Source organism: Vicia villosa, linkage group LG1 (genome assembly GCF_029867415.1).
Source record: "Vicia villosa cultivar HV-30 ecotype Madison, WI linkage group LG1, Vvil1.0, whole genome shotgun sequence".
NCBI lineage: Eukaryota > Viridiplantae > Streptophyta > Magnoliopsida > Fabales > Fabaceae > Vicia > Vicia villosa.
In genome coordinates, this window is record NC_081180.1 from 69047036 (window position 1) to 69073680 (window position 26645).

The 26645-nt window shown below is 33.3% G+C and overlaps 2 protein-coding genes across 2 annotated transcripts; both read left to right on the forward strand.

Moving 5' to 3' along the window:
• The first annotated feature begins 2994 nt into the window (after positions 1 to 2994).
• On the forward strand, positions 2995 to 4195 carry LOC131608777 (rhodanese-like domain-containing protein 17). Its single transcript, XM_058880314.1, has 6 exons — positions 2995 to 3142; positions 3284 to 3364; positions 3466 to 3545; positions 3618 to 3688; positions 3770 to 3823; positions 3911 to 4195. Exons 1-6 carry the CDS (start codon positions 3120 to 3122, stop codon positions 3995 to 3997), a joined length of 396 nt encoding a protein of 131 aa, XP_058736297.1. The 5' UTR covers positions 2995 to 3119; the 3' UTR covers positions 3998 to 4195.
• Positions 4196 to 10256: 6061 nt separating this feature from the next.
• On the forward strand, positions 10257 to 11664 carry LOC131608782 (rhodanese-like domain-containing protein 17). Its single transcript, XM_058880325.1, has 6 exons — positions 10257 to 10406; positions 10546 to 10626; positions 10740 to 10819; positions 10892 to 10962; positions 11229 to 11282; positions 11380 to 11664. The coding sequence occupies exons 1-6, from the start codon at positions 10384 to 10386 to the stop codon at positions 11464 to 11466; spliced, it is 396 nt and encodes a 131-aa protein (XP_058736308.1). The 5' UTR covers positions 10257 to 10383; the 3' UTR covers positions 11467 to 11664.
• Positions 11665 to 26645: the final 14981 nt, after the last annotated feature.

The following is a 26645-nucleotide window of genomic DNA, read 5'->3' on the forward strand; positions in this document are numbered from 1 at the left end:
TTTGGCGGGGCGAGCTTAGGCGGGCGGAGGGTTTTGACGAGGTGGGCTTTGATGGGCGGAGGGCCCAAAATCCCAACCCAACTCGCCATTTTTTAGCGGGTGCGCGGGTCGGCCCGGTGGACCACCGACTGTTTTGCCACCCCTAGTCTCGGTAGGGTAGGGTATTATAGTACTCGTCCATTTATCCGTGGTTTGAAAAAATCTCCATATCAGAGTCTATATCTGTGTGGCCGACAACATTTATAGTAATACTCATATCTTAAGGGCATCTAAGTACTCATACATGTACACGTTTACTCGTATTTATAATAAAAAATTATCGATCAATGGTAATTTACCATGTCATTTTAAGATTTTAACAACATTTAAAAAAATTCGCGAATGTTATTGTTGAGTTTAGAAATAACCAAACATTTTTATTAAACTTCGTACAAGTTTAATAATGATATGTATTTAATAAAATTTATAAGCATAATACATAATAACAAAAATAAAAATATATAAATATATATGGTGCCGGTATGGGGCAGGGTGGATACTAAGGTACCCGTACCCGTGTTCATACCCGCTTATTGTTGTGGGTAATTGCTCGTGTCCATGTCTGTACCCACTTTACGGATTATTTATCCTACCCGTTGTGGGTAATTTTTGTACGTACCCGTTGGGGATGGATACAATTGTCATCCGTACATATGTTTATGGGTATAGATATCAAAAAAAAAAGCGAAAGTCCCAATAAGTGTGGATGTTTGCCAATTTTATTGAGGACCTTTATTCTTGTGAAAGTTTATTATGTTTGAACCTTGTTTAAGGTGATTTCTTTGTGAGTTTGCTAATGACTTGTGAGGATGCTTATCATGTTTGACTTGTGTGTTACTTGTATGCCAAGTTTTGAATTTAATATTCATGTTTGGGAACTAGTAGTGTTCATGCTTGTTGAATGTGCTAGTAAGAGTCCTCAAAACCTCAATTGCATGACCCATAGGAAATTGAGCCTTAATGTTTGTAATATCTTTGAGATGCATATCATGATGCCTTATCCCTAAGCTTTACATGTTACCTTTATGTTGTTAGTCTTGTAGCATGTTTGAGTATTGTTTAACTCGAAAGATATGTTGTCTTAAGCTTGCTTGTAGCTTCATTTGATTGAGTTCCTTCACATGATAGATATGTGGTAGGTTATCGAATGCTTAATTACTTGTTCATTAACATGATTACATGAATGTATGCTCACTTTTGATACTTGTCCAAACCTTGTAATGCTTGTTCACTTCCTTTGGTAGATTATTAATGTATGTGTTGCTTGTACACAAGTCTTGTTGATTGCTAAATATTTTGATACTTGTGATACATGTTCACCTTTCTTTTGGTTGCTCGGTAGATCTATGTGATACTTGTCCACCTTCCTTGATACTTGTTCAAGTTATTTGTTACATATTCATTTCTTCTTGGGTACTTGTTCCTTATTGATGCTACTTGTTCATGTTTTTTGGTACTTGTCTGTTGTATGATTGATACTTGTTCAATCTTGGTGATCCATGTTCACTCCTTGTGTCTATTGCATGTATAGATACTTGTTATTCATATTGATTGTTTAGGACTTGCTTTGATGTCTCACATGTTTGTGTTGATAACATGTTGCCTACTGCTTGTTTAGGTTAATACTTGAATGCATGTTTTCTTGATCATGTGGAGTATCACAGACGTGAGGGGTGCTAATACCTTCCCCTCGCGTAACTGACATCCTTATCCATTTCTTTGTAGCGAGACCTTGTTCTTGCTCATTTGAGGTTTGATGGCATTTACATTCCCCTAATGGGATAAATATGTTCAGTGGCGACTTTGTTATTTTTCGCGGTAACAACAATACCCACCTGAACCCGCCTCGAAGTTGAAGGAGAAAATCCTCTTTAACTGAGTTTGGGTTTTTCCTGAGCGTGAAGTTGAGTTCGTCATAGATTTAGTACCTAGTACTAGTCCTGTTTCGATGGCTCCATATTGGATGTATGCTATAGAGTTGAGTGAGTTGAAGAAACAACTAAAGGATTTGCTTGAGAAGAAGCTTGTCTATGCATAAAAGAATTAATCATAAGAAAAGCGCAAGAAAAATGCGAAGACAAACTTCGCACCCCATCAAAAGTCGTCTATGACAATAAAATTTATTGAAGCATGAAGCAAAGAAAACTAAAACATATAGCTCTCCCTACCAAAAACCCTAATAAAGTAAGCAAGTGCGAAAGGAAAAGAAAGAACTTAGACATTACCTTTTGGGGGAACACCAATAACAAAACACCGGTAAAAAAAAAAAGTTCTAAAACTCATTTACCATTTGTTTTGGTTCCGAAACGAAACACTGATAAAAATTAAATTTGAAAAGAAAATAACATTGAATTCATTTCTTTATTTAATTTAAAACATAAAATATAGGTTTTATATATATATATATATATATATATATATATATATATATATATATATATATATATATATATATATTTTTTTTTTTTTTATATTTAATACCAACACAAAGCCATGAACGAGCATTCTAACCACCGTTCTTAATAGATAGTCCGACAAACGTCAACCGCTAATTCCACAAACTACCACTTTAAAAACAAAAATCCAAAAACCCTCTCGAATCACCTAAACGATCTTCTTTATTTTTTAATAACAAATTCTAGCTTATACTCATAAAACATTTGTTAAATAATTAAATGTAGAAATATTTGTCTAAACCTGTGTCCTAAACTTTCTACACGTCAAATTTCATATTTCTTCACTTATATTCCTAAGACAAAAAATTTATATTTATTCTAACTATAATGGATTTTAGTGTATAATAATAACATAAGAGGTGGTTGATTGGTGTACTTCCTCCCATGTAACTGGAATCCGATTCACTCCGCAAACAATCTGACTCGTCAGTCATCACGCAATTCACAACTTATCCTCAAAATTATTGTACCATAAACCTATTACAGTCCAGGTTCACAACTATATATTATCATCATCGTCATCATTTCTCATTTTACTATTTTTTTTTCCTTTCTTTTATTATTATATATATATCTGTATTCACCTCACTTCTTTTCTCATCTACTCTACCACTCCTCTTTCTCATGGGTTCTATTGAAATTCAAAGGTTTCATTCAGTCATCATTAACTACTTTTTATTTATTTTAAATTAGTTTAGAAGTTCAGACTTCACAATCATCTAAAACATTCAATATCTTAGTATTTTTAATTTATTTCATTTTCTTAATTTTTTTTTTTGAACTTGCAGCTCAGAACCTGAGATTGTCACCGTTGATGTGCTTGCAGCCAAGTCTCTCATCCAGACCACCCATGTTTATCTTGATGTCAGGTAACAATTTTTTTTTTCAAAACTTTATTTTTTTTTTATTTTTGCCATTGGGAACTTTGTCAATATTGAAGTATTTTTTTCTTATGCTAATTTATTCATAGAACGGTGGAGGAGTTTCAGAAAGGGCATGTGGATTCAGACAAGATCATTAACATTGCATACATGTTTAATACACCCGAGGGTAAAACCTGTTTTATTTAGTAAAGTTATAGTACTTTTATAATTAAAAATTCACATGATTTTGGGAACACAGGGAGGGTGAAGAATCCAGATTTTCTGAAGGAGGTTTTGACTCTTTGCAAGAAAGAAGATCATCTCATAGTGGTATGATTAATCAAAATCTAGTTTAATTTCAACCTTGCACATCACGTATGCATTTTATATTTTATGAAATCTGTATTTCAGGGTTGCCAAAGTGGAGTGAGATCTGTATATGCAACTGTTGATCTTCTGGCTGAAGTAAGTCAATTCATGTCAACTTCAATATACACTCTTCATCTAATCATTGTATGACTAGCACTTTAGTAACTTTTATTGAATTGGCAGGGGTTTAAGGATGTGACCAACATGGGTGGAGGTTATCTGGACTGGGTTAAAAAGGAATTTCCTGTCAAGATACATGTCACCAAATAGGACTTTTACTCACTGCTCAATTACATATGATTGTTCCCTATTGTATCTTTCAATGGACCACACTTTAGTATTTACTACTTTAATTTCAGTGGGATCATTAAGTTGTGCTTTTTAAATGCTTAAGTGTAATCATACTGAATGCAAGGCAAACTATGTTTACAATTGTAACTATTTAATAAATGCAAAATATTACTAGTATGTGGGTAAATCCAAGTTACAATTTCTTAAGGTTTTAAAATAAAATTCTATTAACATATACTAATTAAGATAGGTAACCAGTTTCTCCATTTTCCAGGGTGTAGGTTTTATTGAAATAGACTTTTAGTTTTGTTCCCTATTGAAATTATAGATGATCAAAACGAGTGGATTCACTATGCCAAATTTGTCTTTTAGCAGCACCCCTACGAAGGCGCTTTTAGGAAAAAGCGCTGGTATAGGTTTTTCTAAAAACAAAATTAAAAAACACGCAAAAAAAGCGCTCTTATAGGGGGGTTACGAAAGCGCTTTCAAAAAGCGTTGGTAAAGGCATAGGTACGAAAGCGCTTTCCAAAAACGCTCTTATAGGGGGATATGAAAGCGCTTTCAAAAGCGCTGCTATAGGGGGTGGGGTACAAGAGCGCTTTTATCCTAAAAAGCGCTGATATAGCCTTAGTTACGAAAGCGCTTTTCAAAAGCGCTGTCATATACTTTCGACCCCTTCATGAAGCTTGAATCTCACAAATACAACACCTGCAATTTTGCAAGCCTTGTTGTTTCCCAGCAATACTGATCCACCATCTTGATCACATAATTCCTCGAACAAGTCTTTGTTTGGAGTCATTTGTCAAGTGCAACCTGAATCCATAATCCACTCTCTTCTCGAGTCACTGCTTGAAACCACAAGAACATCAGATGATTCAAAATCATCTTGAACAATGGCTGCATTGCCATTATCCTTACCTCCATGATCTTTCAGGCGTTCAGGGCACACCTTTCTCGTGTGACCCTCCTTCTTACAGTGATAGCATCGAATACCAGATGCTTCGCCACTATAAGACTTTGACTGGCTTTTGCCCTTCTTCTTGTCGAACATACCATCCTTTCGCAAGAATTTTCCTTTAACGGCCAAACCTTCACCAACAGTCAAAGGTTTATGCTCCTTTCGTTCATTCAAGTCCTTAGAATACAAGGCTGATTGAACTTCTTCAAACGTCAGGGACTCCCTTCCATACAAGAGAGTTTATTTGAAGTGAGCACGTGATCGAGGCAAAGAACACAATAGTAACAACGCTTGATCTTCATCATCGATCTTCACATCAATATTTTCAAGATCAAGAATCAGCTTGTTGAACATATCCAACTGCTCAGACAACACTTTGTCTTCAATCATATTGAATGAATACAAAGCTTGCTTCAGGTAGAGTCGATTTACCAGCGATTTGGTCATATACAAACTTTCAAGTTTCACCCATAACCCTGATGTCGTCGTCTCCTTTGATACCTGCCGGAGAACCTTATCATCAAGGCTCAACAAAATTGCGTTGTGTGCTTTCTCGATCATATTCGTCTTCTCCGCTGCCGTCAATTCTGCATTCATGGCTGCCTCCCCCTTCAACGCTTACAAGCAACCCTGCTGAACCAGTAGGGCTTTCATCTTCAAGCGCCACAGACCGAAATCATTCACTCTGGTGAACTTTTCGATCTCATACTTTGTTGAAGGCATCTTCTCCACGCTCACCGCACCAATTTGTTGTGAATTCAATACCAAAAACAAAGTATAATGCAAGGGAAGAATAAAGAACACAAGAATTGGTTATAACTGCTATTCTTTTACTTTCTCTTAAAACAAGATTACAAGTTTACAAGAATAACAAATAACCTCTCTCACCCTAAATTAGGATTTGCAACTTACAATGATGAGAGCACTACGCCAAACAAGGAAAAAGACAGCGCTTTTTTTGGCTTTAGGCAGCGCTTTAAAGCGCTGTCTATTCCCCCGCTGCCGTAGGTAAAGGCAGCGCTTTTTTCACCTTGAAAGCGCTGCTAAAGGCACCCTTTAGCCAGCACTTTTACCTATAAAGCGCTGTTAAAGGCCCCCTTTAGACAGCGCTTTTATACTAAAAGCGCTGCTAACGACCCCCTTTAGACAGCGCTTTTTTGAAACAATTTTTAAGAAAAAGCCTCTTAAAAGCGCTGCTAAAGGCCACCTTTAGGCAGCGCTGTTTCCAGAAGCGCTGCTAAAGGCCCACTTTAGCCAGCGCTTTTTTCTTAAAAGCACTGTTAAAGGCCCCATTTAGGCTTCTGAACAAAATTTTTAAAGACCTTTTAGGCAGCGCTTCTCTTTTAAAGCGCTGTCTAATGTGCACGAAATTTTTATATTATAATACTTATTTTCACCATATTTTGCACCAGATTTTCACCACATTTTGCACTACTAAATTTGGTATGCCTTAGTGCTAGCAATTTGAATATGAGGTGGAAGAGTGTAAAACCCTAGCAACCATTCCAATTTTTCGGGTTTACATTTAACTTCTGATTCAACATCTTCAATACAATCTTCAAAACCAGGTTTCAACCTTTCACACCCAAATTAAAAACAAAAAAATAAGTAAAAATAAAACAAAAAACGGATTTAAGAAAATGAAGGAGTAAGGAGTGGAAAGTGGAATTTACCGAATGTATCGTGGAGTGGAATCAATTGAAGTGTAAATGGATGGGTCGATTCCGTTGGATTCTAAGAAGTGGAGAAAAGCGTCTGGTAGTGACGCCGTTGCAGCGCCGTGTTCCATGGTTGCTTGAGGGTGTTCCATGGTTGCAGCGACGTGTTTTTGTTTTTCGTTCAGGGAGATAAAACGCAGTGAACGACAGCATTCAAAAACTTTCGTTTTTACAGCGGAGGCAAACAAAAACCAATATTAGTTTAATATTTGGAAATGAATTTTTAAATAGTGTTAAATCAGTGTGCTCGGTCAGGGCTGTTAAAACGGGTCGTCCGTCAACTCCCGCGTCCGTCCCGCTTTAAGTCTGCCAAAAAGCGAGTGGTGCAGACAAGTCCGTCAAGTAAAATGGACATAAAAATCATGTCCGCCCCGCTAAGGTGACAGGTTGGCGGGCGGCGGGTTTTTCTGTCTATTTTTTAAATTATTTTTTTCTTATTTTTTAATAGATTAATAGTCTTTTTAATCTTTCAATTAAATTTTTCACTTATTTTTTCGAACAATTTTTTATAAAGCATTTTTTAAACAAATTGTACATAAAAATATATTGCATATATTTACAAATAAATGTATAAAATAAAACCATCAAGAATTTGAAACACTAGAATTGACTAAAAATGACGGATTTAAGGTGAGACGAGCTTAACGAATAGGTGAGACGGGTTTTAGCGGCCAACGGGATTTGGCGGGGCGAGCTTAGGCGGACGGAGGGTTTTTACGAGGTGGGCTTTGGTGGACCACCGCCTGTTTTGCCACCCCTAGTCTCGGTAGGGTAGGGTATTATAGTACTCGTCCCTTTATCTGTGGTTTGAAAAAATCTCAATATCAGAGTCTGTATCCGTGTGGCCGACAACATTTATAGTAATACTCATATCTTTTGGGCATCTAAGCACTCATACATGTACCCGTTTACCCGCATTTATAATAAAAAATTATCGATCAATGGTGATTTATCATGTCATTTTAAGATTTTAACAACATTTAAAAAAAATCAAGAATGTTATTGTTGAGTTTAGAAATAACCAAACAATTTTATTAAACTTCGTACAAGTTTAATAATGATGTATTTAATAAAATTTATAAGCATAATACATAATAATAAAAATAAAAATATATATATGGTGCAGGTATGGGGCGGGGTGGATACTAAGGTACCCGTACTCGCGTTCATACCCGCTTATTTTTGTGGGTAATTACTCGTGTCCATGTCTGTACCCACTTTACGGATTATTTACCCTACCCGTTGTGGGTAATTTTTTTACGTACCCACTGGAGATAGATACAATTGTCTTCCCTACATATGTTTATGGGTATAGATATAAAAAAAAAGCGAAAGTCCCAATAAGTGTGGATGTTTGCCAATTTTATTGAGGACCTTTATTCTTGTGAAAGTTTCTTATGTTTGAACCTTGTTTAAGGTGATTTCTTTGTGAGTTTGCTAATGACTTGTGAGGATGCTTATCATGTTTGACTTGTGTGTTACTTGTATGCCAAGTTTTGAATTTAATATTCATGTTTGGGAACTAGTAGTGTTCATGCTTGTTGAATGTGCTAGTGAGAGTCCTCAAAACCTCAATTGCATGACCCATAGGAAATTGAGCCTTAATGTTTGTAATATATTTGAGATGCATATCATGATGCCTTATCCCTAAGCTTTACATGTTACCTTTATGTTGTTAGTCTTGTAGCATGTTTGAGTATTGTTTAACTCGAAAGATATGTTGTCTTAAGCTTGCTTGTAGCTTCATTTGATTGAGTTCCTTCACATGATAGATATGTGGTAGGTTATCGAATGCTTAATTACTTGTTCATTAACATGATTACATGAATGTATGCTCACTTTTGATACTTGTCCAAACCTTGTAATGCTTGTTCACTTCCTTTGGTAGATTATTAATGTATGTGTTGCTTGTACACAAGTCTTGTTGATTGCTAAATATTTTGATACTTGTGATACATGTTCACCTTTCTTTTGGTTGCTCGGTAGATCTATGTGATACTTGTCCACCTTCCTTGATACTTGTTCAAGTTATTTGTTACATATTCATTTCTTCTTGGGTACTTGTTCCTTATTGATGCTACTTGTTCATGTTTTTTGGTACTTGTCTGTTGTATGATTGATACTTGTTCAATCTTGGTGATCCATGTTCACTCCTTGTGTTTATTGCATGTATAGATACTTGTTATTCATATTGATTGTTTAGGACTTGCTTTGATGTCTCACATGTTTGTGTTGATAACATGTTGCCTACTGCTTGTTTAGGTTAATACTTGAATGCATGTTTTCTTGATCATGTGGAGTATCACAGACGTGAGGGGTGCTAATACCTTCCCCTCGCGTAACTGACATCCTTATCCATTTCTTTGTAGCGAGACCTTGTTCTTGCTCATTTGAGGTTTGATGGCATTTACATTCCCCTAATGGGATAAATATGTTCAGTGGCGACTTTGTTATTTTTCGCGGTAACAACAATACCCACCTGAACCCGCCTCGAAGTTGAAGGAGAAAATCCTCTTTAACTGAGTTTGGGTTTTTCCTGAGCGTGAAGTTGAGTTCGTCATAGATTTAGTACCTAGTACTAGTCCTGTTTTGATGGCTCCATATTGGATGTATGCTATAGAGTTGAGTGAGTTGAAGAAACAACTAAAGGATTTGCTTGAGAAGAAGCTTGTCTATGCATAAAAGAATTAATCATAAGAAAAGCGCAAGAAAAATGCGAAGACAAACTTCGCACCCCACCAAAAGTCGTCTATGACAATAAAATTTATTGAAGCATGAAGCAAAGAAAACTAAAACATATAGCTCTCCCTACCAAAAACCCTAATAAAGTAAGCAAGTGCGAAAGGAAAAGAAAGAACTTAGACATTACCTTTTGGGGGAACACCAATAACAAAACACCGGTAAAAAAAAAGTTCTAAAACTCATTTACCATTTGTTTTGGTTCCGAAACGAAACACTGATAAAAATTAAATTTGAAAAGAAAATAACATTGAATTCATTTCTTTATTTAATTTAAAACATAAAATATAGGTTATATATATATATATATATATATATATATATATATATATATATATATATATATATATATATATATATATATATATATATATATATATATATATTATATTTAATACCAACACAAAGCCATGAACGAGCATTCTAACCACCGATCTTAATAGATAGTCCGACAAACGTCAACTGCTAATTCCACAAACTACCACTTTAAAAACAAAAATCCAAAAACCCTCTCGAATCACCTAAACGATCTTCTTTATTTTTTAATAACAAATTCTAGCTTATACTCATAAAACATTTGTTAAATAATTAAATGTAGAAATATTTGTCTTAAACCTGTGTCCTAAACTTTCTACACGTCAAATTTCATATTTCTTCACTTATACTCTTAAGACAAAAAATTTATATTATTCATTGGTGTACTTCTTCCCATGTAACTGGAATCCGATTCACTCCGCAAACAATCTGACTCATCAGTCATCACGCAATTCACAACTTATCCTCAAAATTATTGTACCATAAACCTATTACAGTCCAGGTTCACAACTATATATTATCATCATCGTCATCATTTCTCATTTTACTATTTTTTTTTCCTTTCTTTTATTATTATATATATATCTGTATTCACCTCACTTCTTTTCTCATCTACTCTACCACTCCTCTTTCTCATGGGTTCTATTGAAATTCAAAGGTTTCATTCATTCACCATTAACTACTTTTTATTTATTTTTAACTGTTTTAGAAATTCAGACTTCACAATCATCTAAACCATTCATATCGTAACTATTTTTAATTTATTTCATTTTCTTAATATTTTTTTGAACTTGCAGCTCAGAACCTGAGATTGTCACCGTTGATGTGCTTGCAGCCAAGTCTCTCATCCAGACCACCCATGTTTATCTTGATGTCAGGTAACAATCTTTTTTTCAAAACTTTGTTTTTTTTTTTTTTTGGATTTTTGCCATTGGGAATTTTGTCAGTATTAGAACTTATTTTTTTCTTATGCTAATTTATGTATTTATAGAACGGCGGAGGAGTTTCAGAAAGGACATGTGGATTCAGACAAGATCATTAACATTGCATACATGTTTAATACACCCGAGGGTAAAACCTGTTTTATTTAGTAAAGTTATAGTACTTTTATAATTAAAAATTCACATGATTTTGGGAACACAGGGAGGGTGAAGAACCCAGATTTTTTGAAGGAGGTTTTGTCTCTTTGCAAGAAAGAAGATCATCTCATAGTGGTATGGTTATTCAAATTCTAGTTTAATTTCAATCTTACACATTCACATGTGCATTTTTAATTCTACTATATAATATAGTATACTATACCATCTCATATTCTAATACCATCTCATCAATCATATACTATAATATAATATTTTATTAATTATTAAAACTTGCTTAGTTGCTTTCAATGCACCAAGAAAGTGAAGTAATTTGACATATTATATTTGTACCGTTAGTGTGTATGTCTATCTATATTATTTGTATGAAATCTATATTTCAGGGTTGCCAAAGTGGAGTGAGATCTGTATATGCAACTGTTGATCTTCTGGCTGAAGTAAGTCAATTCATGTCAACTTCAATACACTCTTCATCTAATCATTGTATGACTAGCATTTAAACTTTTATTGAATTCAACAAATATGAATTGGCAGGGGTTTAAGGATGTCTCCAACATGGGTGGAGGTTATTTGGATTGGGTTAAAAAGGAATTTCCTGTCAAGATACATGTCACTAAATAGGAGTTTTACTCACTGCTCAATTACATATGATTGTTCCCTATTGTATCTTTCAATGGACCACACTTTAGTATTTACTACTTTAATTTCAGTGGGTTCATTAATTTGTGCGTTTTAGATGCTTAAGTGTAATCATACTGAATGCAAGGCAAACTATGTTTACAATTGTAACTATTTAATAAATGCAAAATATTACTAGTATCTGGGTAAACCAAGTTACTTAAATTATACGTGTTACAATTTCTAAAGGTTTTAAAATAATATTCTATTAACAGTAAATGAAATTGAATTAAGACAGGTGTAGGTTTTATTGAAATAGACTTTTAGTTTTGTTCCCTACTAAAATTATAGTTGATCAAAAAGAGTGGATTCACGAGTTGTTGCGGTGGTTTGCGACTTTCGATACAGTGGAGGAGAGAGTTTACCTACAAGATTGAGTCTCAAACACAAGTCAGTAAGAGAGTGAAAAGTGGAGTTTGAATGATAAATAAACTCAAAGCCTGACAAAGTATAAAGAGATTTTGAAGTGCTACTTTACCTTTTTTATTAGTGATTTGCGAAGAGAGTGTTTTGTTTCCTTTATTGTTCTTCCTTTAGAGTGTTTATTTTATCATTGAATCTGGCTCAGAAGATTTTGTTCATCGACATTGGTTTTGCATGTTAGACCGACTCTCTTCTTCAGTCCCAAAGTCCACGTTTCCTTTTTGCTCTTGCCCCTTTCTTTAGGGCTTTCAAGATAGTGATCATCCGAGCTTTCATGCTTCATTGTACCTGCATAATTTTTTTTACAACGTATCTTTAGAATGATGATAATATCAACTTCGACCAAGTAGGCTTGTAAGGATATTTTAGGAAATTTGGTGGATCCCAACATACAAGGCATTGTCTTCGCCTTTGTTCGTGAAGGTGTACTTGATCGAGCTTTGACTGACACACCTTTGAAGAAGAGGCGACTATCTTTGAGATGAGACAACTTGCCGGTTATATAAATCTATTTAAGATATGAATGTTTATTATGTTTTATTAATTAAGTTCTTATTTATCAAAGACAATTTGTTTATCTAATTTGTGTTTATTGTGCAGTGTTGGATATACAAGCATTTCCCATCCATTTGTGATAGGTGTGGTGAAGGTCATATCACTGATGGCTTCCTACGAGCCACTAGATGGAGCTCCAAGCATTTTCATTCAGGCGGTCTTCTGGAGTATAGGCGGAGGGTCGATGCTATAATCGTCGACCATGTCACATGGATACCCTATGCAGACCATAAAGTGCATTAGGAGTTCAATGACACTGACCTTTTTTCGGGTTATCTATGATGGAAGAGTTTTGTGGCTAGATATATATTTACTTAATAGGTGTTTGCGTTAGTTTGGGTATGTTTAGAGTACTCATATACTAGTCCCCAATGTTCCATCTAGGCCATTGATAGATGGTTGAGGTCTATCATTGTCAACAATTTCATTGCTTTTAGAGAGAATATAGTGGAGGTGTCTTTCACTAGGTATTGTTTGAATGGTTAGTTAGAGTCGTACCTTAGAGTATCACACCTTCGTATCATCCCACGTGTTTAGCTTGCAGATGATGCTGAACCTTTAGATGATATGTCACCGCCTCTATCTGGTATGACTGACCGTCAGTGTCTACAGAGGGTAGTACTTCTTTTATATAACCTCATGGGTATGGTAAAACCAAATGGTGAGGTATTTGCAGGGTTATCTCATATAACACACATTGCCCGTGGTGGATCAATATAGATTTTATTAGTTCGTTCATTATTTATTATTATTGCTATTATTTTAGGTTTGTAATGAATTATTTTTAGATTATTGATATTTTATCTTAACAATGAATTAGATGAAAATTAGCATTACATTATTTCAAGATGAACATAACTTAACATGGGCATTGCTTAACATAACTTAACATGAAAATAACATGAACATAACTTAAACATTACTAGATGATTCAGGATGTTTCAACATCTTGGTAATATTGCTGAGAGAACTCGCAACTGTCACATCCATCTCGATTAGACCTTTTGTTTTGTATCAATGAAACGGATTCCACATAACTCTTAAATCTTCATCAATCTTCAACTCAAAGTTTTTTAACTTCACATTTCCTATGTTTTGCTAAATGATCTGTTACTTTATGCTGCTCTTACTAAGAGGTGTATGATGTTGCTCTTTTGAGTACACAAGATAGAGTAATGTAGACATATATCTGAAGAGTTTTTTTTTAATTGTTTTTAAATTAAGCACTGTGTTTTCTTATGTTTTTTCATTGGAATAAAATCATATAGTTGCGTCCATGATGTTTTGCTGCAAAAACTCTTGTCCTACCTTTTTATTTACTCAGCAGTATAAAATTATACTATGGATGGAACTAGAAGGACTGTGCTCAATATGAAGGAGAATTTCTAGTTGGGTAACTGCATTAGCTTCCTTTAAGCGTGTATGAAATTTAGCTCTTCTAAAAGTATAGCGTGTAACTAGTAACAAACTCGTGCATACGCACGGGTTCTGCTCGATTATGCGAATTTGGATACATCATTTATTTATAAAAAAATGTTAAAAAAGGAAAGAAAAAAAATTAGATAAATAATTGATTATTTCATATATAAAAATATTTAGATCAATAATAGACTTTTTCCCGTATACCATTTTTGGATTAAAAATATTTAATCATAAATACCATTTCTCGTATATAAAAATATTTAAATCAATAATAGATTTTTTTCCCCATATACAGATTTCATTTTTGTTTAGGTATCATTTACAAAAATATTTGGATCAATAGTAAATTTCGTATATAAAAATATTTAGATCAATAATAAATTTTTTCCCGTATACCATTTTTAAATAAAAAATATTTGGATCATCAATACCATTTTTCGTAAATAATAGATTTTTTCCGTATACAAATATTAATTTTGTTTAGGTATCATTTACAAAAATATTTGGATAAATATTAGATTTTTGTATATTAAAATATTTAGATCAATAATATATTTTTTCCCGTATACCATTTTTTTATAAAAAAATATTTGATCATAAATACAATTTCTCGTATATAAAAATATTTAGGTCAATAATAGATTTTTCCCGTAATCAGACTTCCTTTTTGTTTAGGTATCATTTACATTTATAAGGGTATTTTGGATTTTTCCACAACCATTAATCTTCTTATATTATAAATTGATAGATTTTTTGGAAGAAGGAAGTGAGAAAGTGATAAAAGAGAAAAAAATTAGAGAATAGAGAGAGATTTGATAAGTTTGATATAATATAAGAGTTGTATTATTTTAATAATAAACTTAAGAACTTTATGGTACAAAGACAAAAAAACCACAATTTTAATGTGGTGGCAAAAACTCAAATAAGGGTATTTTGGACTTTTCCGCAACCATTAATTTTCTTATATTATAGATTTCTCGTATATAAAAATATTTAGGTCAATAATAGATTTTTCCCGTAATCAGACTTCCTTTTTGTTTAGGTATCATTTACATTTATAAGGGTATTTTGGATTTTTCCACAACCATTAATCTTCTTATATTATAAATTGATAGATTTTTTGGAAGAAGGAAGTGAGAAAGTGATGAAAGAGAAAAAAAATTAGAGAATAGAGAGAGATTTGATAAGTTTGATATAATATAAGAGTTGTATTATTTTAATAATAAACTTAAGAACTTTATGGTACAAAGACAAAAAAACCACAATTTTAATGTGGTGGCAAAAACTCAAATAAGGGTATTTTGGACTTTTCCGCAACCATTAATTTTCTTAAATTATAGATTGATAGATTTTTTGGAAGAAGGAAGTGAGAAAGTGATGAAAGAGAAAAAAATTAGAGAATAGAGAGAGATTTGATAAGTTTGATATAATATAAGAGTTGTATTATTTTAATAATAAACTTAAGAACTTTATGGTACAAAGACAAAAAAACCACAATTTTAATGTGGTGGCAAAAACTCAAATAAGGATATTTTGGACTTTTTCGCAACAATTAATTTTCTTATATTATAGATTGCCAGTACTGATGACTTTTCTAGGGGGTTCTTGCAAAGCTTATTGGCTTAGTATGGATCCATTAAGTTTAGATATGGCTAGTAAGGCTCATTTTAATTTAGAGCAAATACTGAAACCAATTACGACTAAATGTGCATCTCAATTTAATCAGAAAGCCTTAAAAGAATCTCAGAGATATACAAATGAGACATATAGTTCTTCCGTTCACTTTCATTCAGAAATGACTGATAAGTTGTTAATGTAAATGTAGGATCTATTGTCTGGATAGCATAGAAAATCAATTACTCTTCATAATTACTACCTCCGGTCTCATTTATAAGAAAAGATTCTATTTTTAGATACATTGAATAAATAATGTATCTAGACAGTATGTGGTCCAAATACATTATTTATTCAATGTATCTTAAAAGAGAATCTTTTCTTATAAATGGGACCAGAGGGAGTAGTATTTTAATATTATGGGTACTATATTTGGGACTTATATCCTAAATTTTTGTTACTACTAAGAATGAGTTTACTTAGCACTAAGGGTGGAGTTTTATATATGGCACCCTACAAGTTATCCTTGGCACCCTATGGCAATATACCAAAAAAAATCAAAAGCTAAAACTATTTATGATTATGGGCCAGTTTGTTTCAGCTTTAAAAAAATGGATTTTTTCTTTGTATTTTTGAAAATAGATTTTCTAAAACTGTTTTTCAAAATATTACAAATTTTTTTATATTCGTTTTTTCTAAAATGAAACACTTAATTTGACATCCTATAACATAAACATACATAATTGAAGACCAAAACTTAGTCAAAATCATAATTTTTTCAAAAAGTTGTATTTCAAAAATGATTTTTATGAAATCTATTTGAAATAGCTTCAAAATTAACTGATTTTTTGAAATTTCGATATCCAAATTTTTTCCCCATAAATAGATGAAATACCTAAAATCACATTTTAAGAATAACTATTCAAACAGATTTTTAATTTGAAGCTTTTATAAAAAGTTTCTTTGTAAAAAAAATTTTCACAAAATTTGGTAACACTATAAAAATCATTTTTAAAAAAAGTCAAAACAAATGGGCCCTATAATTTTTCCGAATTTGATATTAGATATTTAAAAAGGCCAAAATCAAATATATGGATTTTTACCGAATTTTTTGTAATGTCTGATATAAATGCATTTATTTGATGCATTTTAATAAAAAATTTAAAAAGCAAGGTTGAAATATATGGTTTTTTAACCAAAATTTTCACAATGTTTTGTATAATACAAACATTTGATGTATAATACAAAAAAAATTCTTGTAAAAAAAAAAAAGCCCAATATCAAATATTTGGGTTTTTGATAAATTTTTACAAATTTCTAGTATAAATGATATATTTGTACTTGTTTTTTTTTTATTTTAAAAATGGGGTATTTTTTAGGGGCGCCACCAATTTTTTAAAATTTTAATAGGTCATTTTTGTTTTTTGTTTTTTTACTGAGAACAAGAGAAAAGAGATGGTAAAATTATTGCAATTTAATCGACAAGCCTATTAGGGTTGTTGTAGAGAGTTCAGGCGGAGATGATATATACAATTATTTGGCCACTCGAACGGGTAGACTAGCTCCCACCGGTTCTCATCGTAGGATGATCGAAGAGTCTCATGGACCATGTACTCTGCGCCATAGTAAATATATAGTTGGTCGCTCTAGAGATCATAATGAGGAGGCAGATGTTGTTGTGTCGATTATGTTGAGCCAAAGGTGTCTAATCAAACAGATACATGTGACGGTCGTGATGTTCATGGATATGACGAGTTCCATGGAGGAATGGTGGCTAATAAAGCCCGACTCGCCGAGCATGCCCGTTTTTCCCATATTTCTTGGCAGGGCGAGCAGAGGTTTTAGGCTTATACCCTCTAATATGCTTTCCCCATATTTTCGCAGAATTTTGCGCTCGTGGGCATATACTCTAATTTTTGCAATTTTTAGGATAAAAATGTATAGTACCTTAGTAGTAGGATTTGGAGAGTTTGTTTCTGGTGGAGACGAAGGCATTGGGATTGTGTGTTGGATATGAGGATCTTTGGGGTCGTTAATTTTGGTAGTCGATGTAAAATTATTTGCGTTAGATCTTGCAGAGGTCAAAGGAATAATACTGGCGAAACGGTGGAAGAAGAAAAGATTTTAATACTGGCACTGTCATCAGAATTTTATTTTTCATCGGTTGGGGGCGACACTTCAGTAGAAATATGGAGAAAACAAAGCATAAGAGGAAGCGTGATTAAGGATATATACATGTTACCTGTGGTTGAGAGGGTTTAGAAACCTTTTTCTTCTTTGGGATTTTGTTGGTCAGTCGGAGGGGGTTTTTGTCCCTGCAAGATGAGAGTCGGAGTTAGAAAAAGCTTACTTAAGATACACAAGTGAAAGTCAGGAGAAAGAAGTTACCTTCATAGGTTGGACATCTTCGATAGCCTCATTAGTTGGGGTGGGGATATTTCCGTCTGGATTATTTACTACTGGTTCATTAGATGAAAGTTTAGCTTCCAAAACATTGAAAGCATCAATCAATCATTGGAGGAAAATTAGAGCATAAAGATATTGTTTTTTATAGGTAGACTATCAATGGTCGAAGTCTTGTGTGACAAAGAAAGACTGTTCAAATAGGAACAATGGGAGTTCTAAGAGTTGGGTGGTTTCGTGGAGTTTTAGACAGGCGACATGGTTGTCAGCTTTCAGCTGTCGACCAACCCAAACAATGTAAAGGTGGTGAGAGAACAAAGACTTGGGTAGCATTTGGCTAAGACCAAATTATCGAGCCACCAGATTAGGTTGATAACTCATGAAACCATACCCTTTTACACCAACGTCGATTCTGTAAGATAAAATGGTAGGAGTAAAAAATGCTCTCCATACAACATTCAATTGTGCAACAACTTTTGGAGAACTACGAGAAAGGGGTTTTTAAACCAAGATGGACCAACACTTTGATCCATAAAAAAAGCTATAGCTAAAATAAAGTTTGTGGTTTCAAGAAACATGTTAACGTACTTCATAAGAATATACGTATTGGGATTCTCTGGAAGAGTGGTCAATGTGAGCCTCACTCCTTTTACGAGCCTTTGTTCAGACAAATGCGTGATAACTTCTGGCATAGGGTAACCAAACTTGTGCTTAAAGGTGCATTCAACAAATGTTGCAAGAGCCAAAAGGGTCCCGACAAAGCTAGTGATCTGTTGGCAGTCGGAAGGAGTTTGATTTTTAAAGTAGCACAACCTAAGTTATGGTATAGGGAGGCCAACAAGAGTTTTCCTAAAGAAACTTGTCAACCCTCATGAATTTGGATTGCCAAAAGGATAAAAACTTTGGCTATCTGCAAAGTGTAACACCTCATTCCCCCTTCGTAATTTAAATAATAACTCAGAGTAATTATAAATTCAATCAACACTAAATGGGATGCTACATCATCAACTCATCACAATTTGCTCATATATTTAAACAAAGATACCTAACACGTTAGTTTGGATGAACCGACATCACAATCAAATTATTATTCAAACTTCATTTTATTAACGCAAGGGAAATAATCGATGCATAATAAGTATCATCTTCAAAATAACTGAAAGTGCCAACAACTGCAACATAATCAAAGAGAGTTCATAACCTCTTAAAACTCCCAAAAACAAATCATAAATAAAAAGGATTTCAAAAGGATTTCATCCCCTCGGTGTTACGTATCAGAGCAGAACTCGACTCAATCTACGCAATACTAGGCGTCGCTCTATACCCGGCTACTCTGATCCTTGTCACCTGCGCGTTACCCACGTAGAGGTAACATTCAAATAGAAGGGGTGATATATCATGACAATATAATAAATTATATAATAGTAACTATACATTAGATATCTCATATAAGTTATTATAAATCATGCTCCAACAGTTCATATCATCTTCGTCAATTCACACATACAACAACACACACCATTAGAATCAAGGCTTCGTGTAACATATACTTTCATGTTATGGGACTGACTCAAGTTCATGCATGTGGTACCAACAGGGCATAATCCCTCTTCAAAATGCCAGATAATGGGCAATAACAAGGCATAAGCCTTCAACAACAGGGCATAAGCCCTCAACCAACAACAAGGCATAAGCCTTTAACAATGAATGCATGCGACATCAAATATGCAACCACGAATTTATATAATTCCAAAGATAAGCTCTCAACAATAATTCTTGTTATTTCAGACCAATAACAACCACATCATCGCAATATAGTCTGCAAATTATAGGATAATCATCCCAACAACTCCATCATCAATCATCACCACAACATCGCATTAGACACAGTACTGACACGCGAAATATAAAGTATTAGCAGAAAAATGTGAATTTAAAAACCCAAAATAATAATCATTTTAAAGAGATCATTTTTAGCTTCCCAACGGTATAAACGCCGTGTCAAACAGACACCCGAGTCAAAAGATATGGATTTTGGTCAACATCAATATTTTGAAGTCACATTCATCATTTGATCAAGGTTTGATCATGATTCATCAAGGAAAGCTCAGAAATCTTCAAAAGTCCAAGTTTCTAAATTAGGGTTTTGAACCAAAAGTCAACTGAACTTTGACCGATCATATCTCTCTCATACTTTATCATAAATTCTCCAACCAAAGCTCATTCTCAAGGAAATTCAATTCTCTACAACTTTGCCTCTCTAAAGCCAAGGTAAAAAATGCACCATTTGAGAGATATGAGGCAAAACATTACAGGTCCTTCTAGAAGCTCGCAAAAAGCTGTTTTTCTGTCAAGACCAATATCTTCATGATAGAATCCTCAAATGAAAAATATGTTCCAAAGTGGCTTGTAGAGGACATCTTGGGATTTCCAAAAAGTCCTATATCATCTCCATACGACAAATATTGAATGAGTTATGACTTGCACATGTTGGGCGAAATTTGAGAAATGCTTGAAACTATAATTGACAAAATTCATGTTTTGAGTATTGGGCCTATGGTTTTGGGTTTCTCACGTGGTTATAAGCTTACAATTGGCCCATTAACCAATTATCCTTTATTTCTTGATTTTATTTCATTTTTATTTGAATTAAATCAATTAAATTCAAATAAAATCAAATGAAATTAGGAATAAATGATAAAAGATTGAGAGATTAATTTTTCAATATTTGTTTCAATCTAATATCACCTAGGGGGTCCATAAAATAATCTCATGACATGCTATGGTTTTTATTTCCTTTGTTTTTGAATTTATTCACATAAATTCATGATTAAATCAAATAAAATCATTCAAAATTATGGGATTGATTTTTTGAGATCCTAATTGATTCACGAAGCTCAAGAGAACGTGGGAAAGAAGATTGGAATGTGGTTGAATCAAAATTAGCAAGATTTTATACAAATAAAATCAAATATTTTCTCAATATTCTTCTCACTAATTACCTTGCTTGCTCTCCAAGTTTATTAACCCTAAATCACCATATATATATATATATATATATATATATATATATATATATATATATATATATATATATATATATATATATAGATCACCATGCAGCCAACGAGGAGAGGAGAGGACAACTTCAGGAAGTAACCCTAAAGTTCACAAAATCTTTCAAAACTAGGGCATCGTGAAACTTTGGTTTGTAGATACCTCCTTCGAGATTAAAGCGTCCAAATCACCTCCTGAACATGTAAAGAGTGAGAATGAATTCGGCAGGGTGCCCAGGAATGCATGAACACTGCATATCATGATTCCCATATGCATGTTTTATTTTTGATTTCGTATTACATTATTATGTGTATTTTTATCTGCACTAACCATGCCAATGAGTTTGTGAGATGATTTGGAACAGGTCTGGGCTATTACATGGGAGATTCCACGTGAGAACCAGTCCTCACCATTGTTGGTCATGGTTTCATGTCCCTCTTCGTATTCGATCTTGCAGGCACTTTTAGAAAAAACTGACACCACCAACGAATTCGCAGCCCTCGATTTAGGGGGGTAGGATGGTTTTGTTTCATTTGTTTGGCTTATTCTTGCAGGTGGGTGAAACCCTCTCGTCGGTGAAGAAGGCTACAACCGCCGTGGGCGGTGGTTTGAAGTTTCCTGGCTCAGTCAAACGCTTGCGTGGCGATTAGATGAAGCATGATTCGACAGTCAAAATATGCACTCCCTCTCTCCAGTTTGATTGGTCATGCGCGTGACACAGGGGCCCAGATCCGGTACCCCTAAGCGCACGCAAGTCTACGCTGGACCTTCGCTCGCCACCATCTGATCTCCTCTAGCGTACGATCCAACACACACAGGACTGAACACACACAATGGATCCTCACCAACCAGTAGTACCAGATTCTTCGCTAGGTTCCTTTAATATTTTTTTAATTAATTTTATTAATTGGTTTCTAATGTTTTCTTCGTTAAAAAAAGAAATATTTTTAAAATTTATTTTAATCAATAAACTTGGTTTCCTATTTTAATTCAATTTAGTTAATAATTTAAATTAGGTAAATTAATTTAATTGTTTAGTAATTAATTAGATTTATAACCAATAATTAATTTTAGGGTTTGTCTAGCCCCGATTAATTTAAAACCTAGGAGTCTTAGGTAGGTGTCGTCCATTAACTTAGTGTCGTTTTTCATAAAAACCCATTCCCTAAAAAATCAGGGTTTACCCTGACATTTTCAAAAACCTTTTCTTTTTATTTTTAATTTACTTACCTTATTTCATTTAAATCTTTTCTTAAAAATCAGGGTTTACCCTGAATATTTTCAAAACCTTTTTTTCCTTTTAATTTTGTTTGCCCTTGTGGCTTGTAATATTTTAATTTTTATTTTCGCGCCCAATTCTTCCTCTATATTGTATCTGCCCCAAAGCCTTGTAATAGCTTAGGGTTTCTATTATTTTGCCTCTATTTCTCTGCAAGTGTTTATTGTAATAGATTTAGGATTTTATTTTTTTGCCTTTATTTTTCTGCTCACAGGTGTTTATTGTAATAGCGTAGGAATTTATATTCTCTGCCTTTAACTTCTGTATGATATTAATTGTTGTGGTTAGTAATCCTAGGGAGTGCAAGCCTTGAATTACATTAGAATCACTTATCTATAAGATAAATATCTGAACTTAACCACATGATTGTGCCCCACACACACCTTTAGAGTAACCCTTCTTATGCCGCCCGTTGCCTTTTAATTACGATTCTAAAATAGTCAAGTCCCTCAATTCCGAGGATACCTAAGCAAAACAAATGTTACTCTCAGTTCATCATCATAAGATCATAGTCCCTTCGAAGTTGCCTTAACAGTAAATGATCTTGTACCTCAAAGTTGCCTCGGTAAATGATGATTGTCCCATTGCTAAGGTATCCTCGCCTGTTGCTTAAATGACTATTTTATCCTTCCTTAAAGACTACCTACCTCTTTATGATAGGGACAGTTTCATGGCGAACGATACTTCCTCGATGACCCTTTACATCCAATGAAAAGAATACCTGCCCTCTCATGGTATGGATAGCCTTTTCAAACCGAAAAGCTAAAAGAACAATTTTTCTAACTTAGAGTAGGTGCTCCTGATTGCTTACTCTTTTTAAATTCAAAAAATCTTTCTTTCACACTATCCTTTCAAATACTTTCAAAAACAAGGCTACGCTTATTTACAAGCTAAAGTCCTTAAACAAAGTCTTTTCCTATTCACACACTACACTTCAAACATTTTTGAAAACAAAGTGAGCTAAGCAATTAAGAGCCCATGGATAACCATGGATACAAAGGGTGCTTACACCTTCCCTTTGTATAACTTACCCCCCGAACTCAAAGTCTTTTAAAAAGGTTTTTTTTCTGTTCTTTTAGCCTTTCTATAAATTGGATAAAATAAAAGTCGGTGGCGACTCTTGCTATCCGCAACATTTCAAAAAAGTCAGTTCTCCCACCGTATTACACAGAGAATGTAAGCAAGGAAGAAGAAGTTTTAATAAGAGAGTGAAGCGTGATATTTATAGAGGAAGTAAGTGCTGATGAGTCAGACCAATTATGGCTACATGGAGAGAAAAAACGGTTCCATTACTAGGAAGTGGGAGAGTTGATAGTAGGGAAATGGAAACCCACGACCTAGGGAGTAAGGGTAATCATGAGACGTGAATAGCAAAACCTAAAAAATTGGAGCGCAAAAAGTAGTAATGATGACAAAAGGGATTATGAATAGATGATTGATCGAAAATTCAAAAGACTCCGGTTTCTCAGTTAAACGAAGTTGAAATCAAAAACTGACCCTTTGGGGGGGGCAATTTGTTAGCTGGGAATTTTTGACTAAGGCTTAAAAAGCCTGACAAGGTTCAAGTGAAGATTCAAAGAGGTGGAAACGAGTCATAGTCAGGGACTAAGTCAAACCAAAATGTCTGCAAAGGAAAGCCAAGTTGGCTGAGAGAACAACAAAATACTTAGTAAATTTTCTTTCAAGACTTAACTATTGGAGAAAGACGTGATGAGCAATTATGAGAACGTGGGAGAGTGGCCAAAGGAACTTCTGCATGGGTAATGACGTGGCAGACGAAGATTTGTCGAAATAGAGTAGCAATTATATTTTATTTGTCTATATAAGTAGATGTAATTTTCATTTTCAAAGGTTGCAATTTGTTACATTATAAAGAAACATTCAAAGTGTCCGCATTCAAGAGAGAAATGAGCTATTTTCTGACATGCATGCATGCATCCATCTTTAAGTCTAAAGCAATTTACATTTTTTCAGTTTAATCTTTTATAAGTTTTCATTTTATTTTGTTTAGTTATTTCATTCTACTTTGGTTTTCCTGCATTTCTTTGTTTCACCAATTCAAACACTACAACTCAAATACCATAACCTTTACCAACTTAACACGAAGTATAGGATTTTGTAGCCGATCCTCTAAGTAACCTTCAAACAAGAGGCTAGAGATTGTTTGCCAGAAATCTGTGCAAACAATGTCTCACTCGCCTGGGCTCAAATAACATTACTTTCTCTTATAATGCTCCCTCCATTTGTCATATTTCAACCACCTTGAGGAAGGACCACCATTAAATCTCTTGTTTTCTGCTCGTAACTAAGCCGACCATCCCGGACACCGGGATCTTTATCCATAGCAAAGCGGATTTCGCACCTCTGTTTAGAATGCCCCAATATTCCGCAAACAAAGCAAAAAAGGCTTAGTTTCTCATTTAAAATTGACTGTGCACCATTCTCCACCCTTATTTTTAACTCTGGTTTGCTTTTTCAAAGGTAGCCGAACATCAATCTTGACCCTCAGTTGCACGTACTGTCACCGAAATCCAGAATTGTTATTCTTATCATATTCCACAAAATTTCCAATAAAGTTTGCCATCGTTTTCCCAACCTTCTCTAACATAAGACCAGCAGGGAGATTATGGATCTGCACCCAGAATTCCACACGATAAAGCAGAATGTTTTTGATTTGCACTTTCTGAATAACCTAGAGATGAGTGAATTGAAACAAGAATCGACCATCCGTTGCTTCCTTGATTTTGACCCCTTTAAATCATAAGAACCTCCATTCGAGCTTTCATTGATTTCACATGGATCGACCTATCACATAAGAACCTCCCTATGAAACACCAAGGTAATTCCCTCACGTCTCCGCTGTCGTTCTCCACATCATAGCAAAACCCTTCATCGTCGCCGTCGTCATGTACAAAAGCCCCTCTAAAATCATAGGTTTGAGACAGAAAAACAAGTTACCAAGAAAAATCTTATTTGTAAAAGCAATGTTGTTCGACCAATAGACCAGAAAAAGAACTCACTTCTCAAAAGAGAAGAAAACACAAACCGTAACAAACCACCAGAAAAGTAAAATACTATTTTTGTTGAAAAATTAATTACGATTTAATAAGTTATTAGTAAGTTGGTATAATAAAATTTGAATTAATATTACTACATTAAACCAACTCGTTCAAAATACGTGCAAGAACATCTTATTGCACAATGATACAGGATATATTTAAAAACCTATTTTGTCAACTAGGCCAATTTTTTCATTAAAAACCTATTTTGTCAAAAATATTTAATTTTAAAAGATTATAGGATACATTTAACCATAATAATATCAAATCAACAATATCATCTTATTATATTTCATTTATTATTTTTTGGGTATTTAAATGCTACTATTTTCACGATTTTTCTATGTAATTTTAAAAATAAACTAGTAACAAACCCGTGCATACGCACGGGTTCCGTTCGGTTACGCAAATTTAGATACATCATTTATTAGCTTTAATAAAAATGTTTAAAAAAATTATAAATAATTGATTATTTCGTATATAAAATTATTTAGATCAATAATAAATTTTTTCCCGTATACCATTTTTGGATTAAAAATATTTAATTATAAATAACATTTCACGTATATAAAAATATTTAGATCAATAATATATTTTTTTTCCGTATACAGACTTCATTTTTGTTTTGGTATTATTTACAAAAATATTTGGATCAATAGTAAATTTTGTATATAAATTTATTTAGATCAATAATAATTTTTTTTTCTGTATATCATTTTTAAATAAATTTTTTTGGGTCATAAATACCATTTTTTATAAATAATAGATTTTTTTCCGTATAAAAATAATATTTTTGTTTAGGTATCATTTACAAAAATATTTGAATCAATATTAAATTTTCGTATATTAAAATATTTAGATCAATAATACATTTTTTCCCGTATACCATTTTTGGATAAAAAATATTTGATCATAAATACCATTTCTCGTATATAAAAATATTTAGGTAAATAATAGATTTTTTTCCGTATACACACTTCATTTTTGTTTAGGTACTGTTTACAAAAATATTTGGATCAATAGTAAATTTCGTATATAAAAATATTTACATCAATAGTATATTTTTTCCCGTAAACCATTTTTGAATAAAAAATATTTGGATCATAAATAACATTTTTCGTAAATAATAATACAAATATTATTTTTATTTAGGTATCATTTACAAAAATATTTGGATCAATATTAAATTTTCGTATAAAAAAACATTTAGATCAATAATAGATTTTTTTTCGTATACCATTTTTGAATCAAAATATTTGATCATAAATACCATTTCTTGTATATAAAAATATTTAGATCAATAATAGATT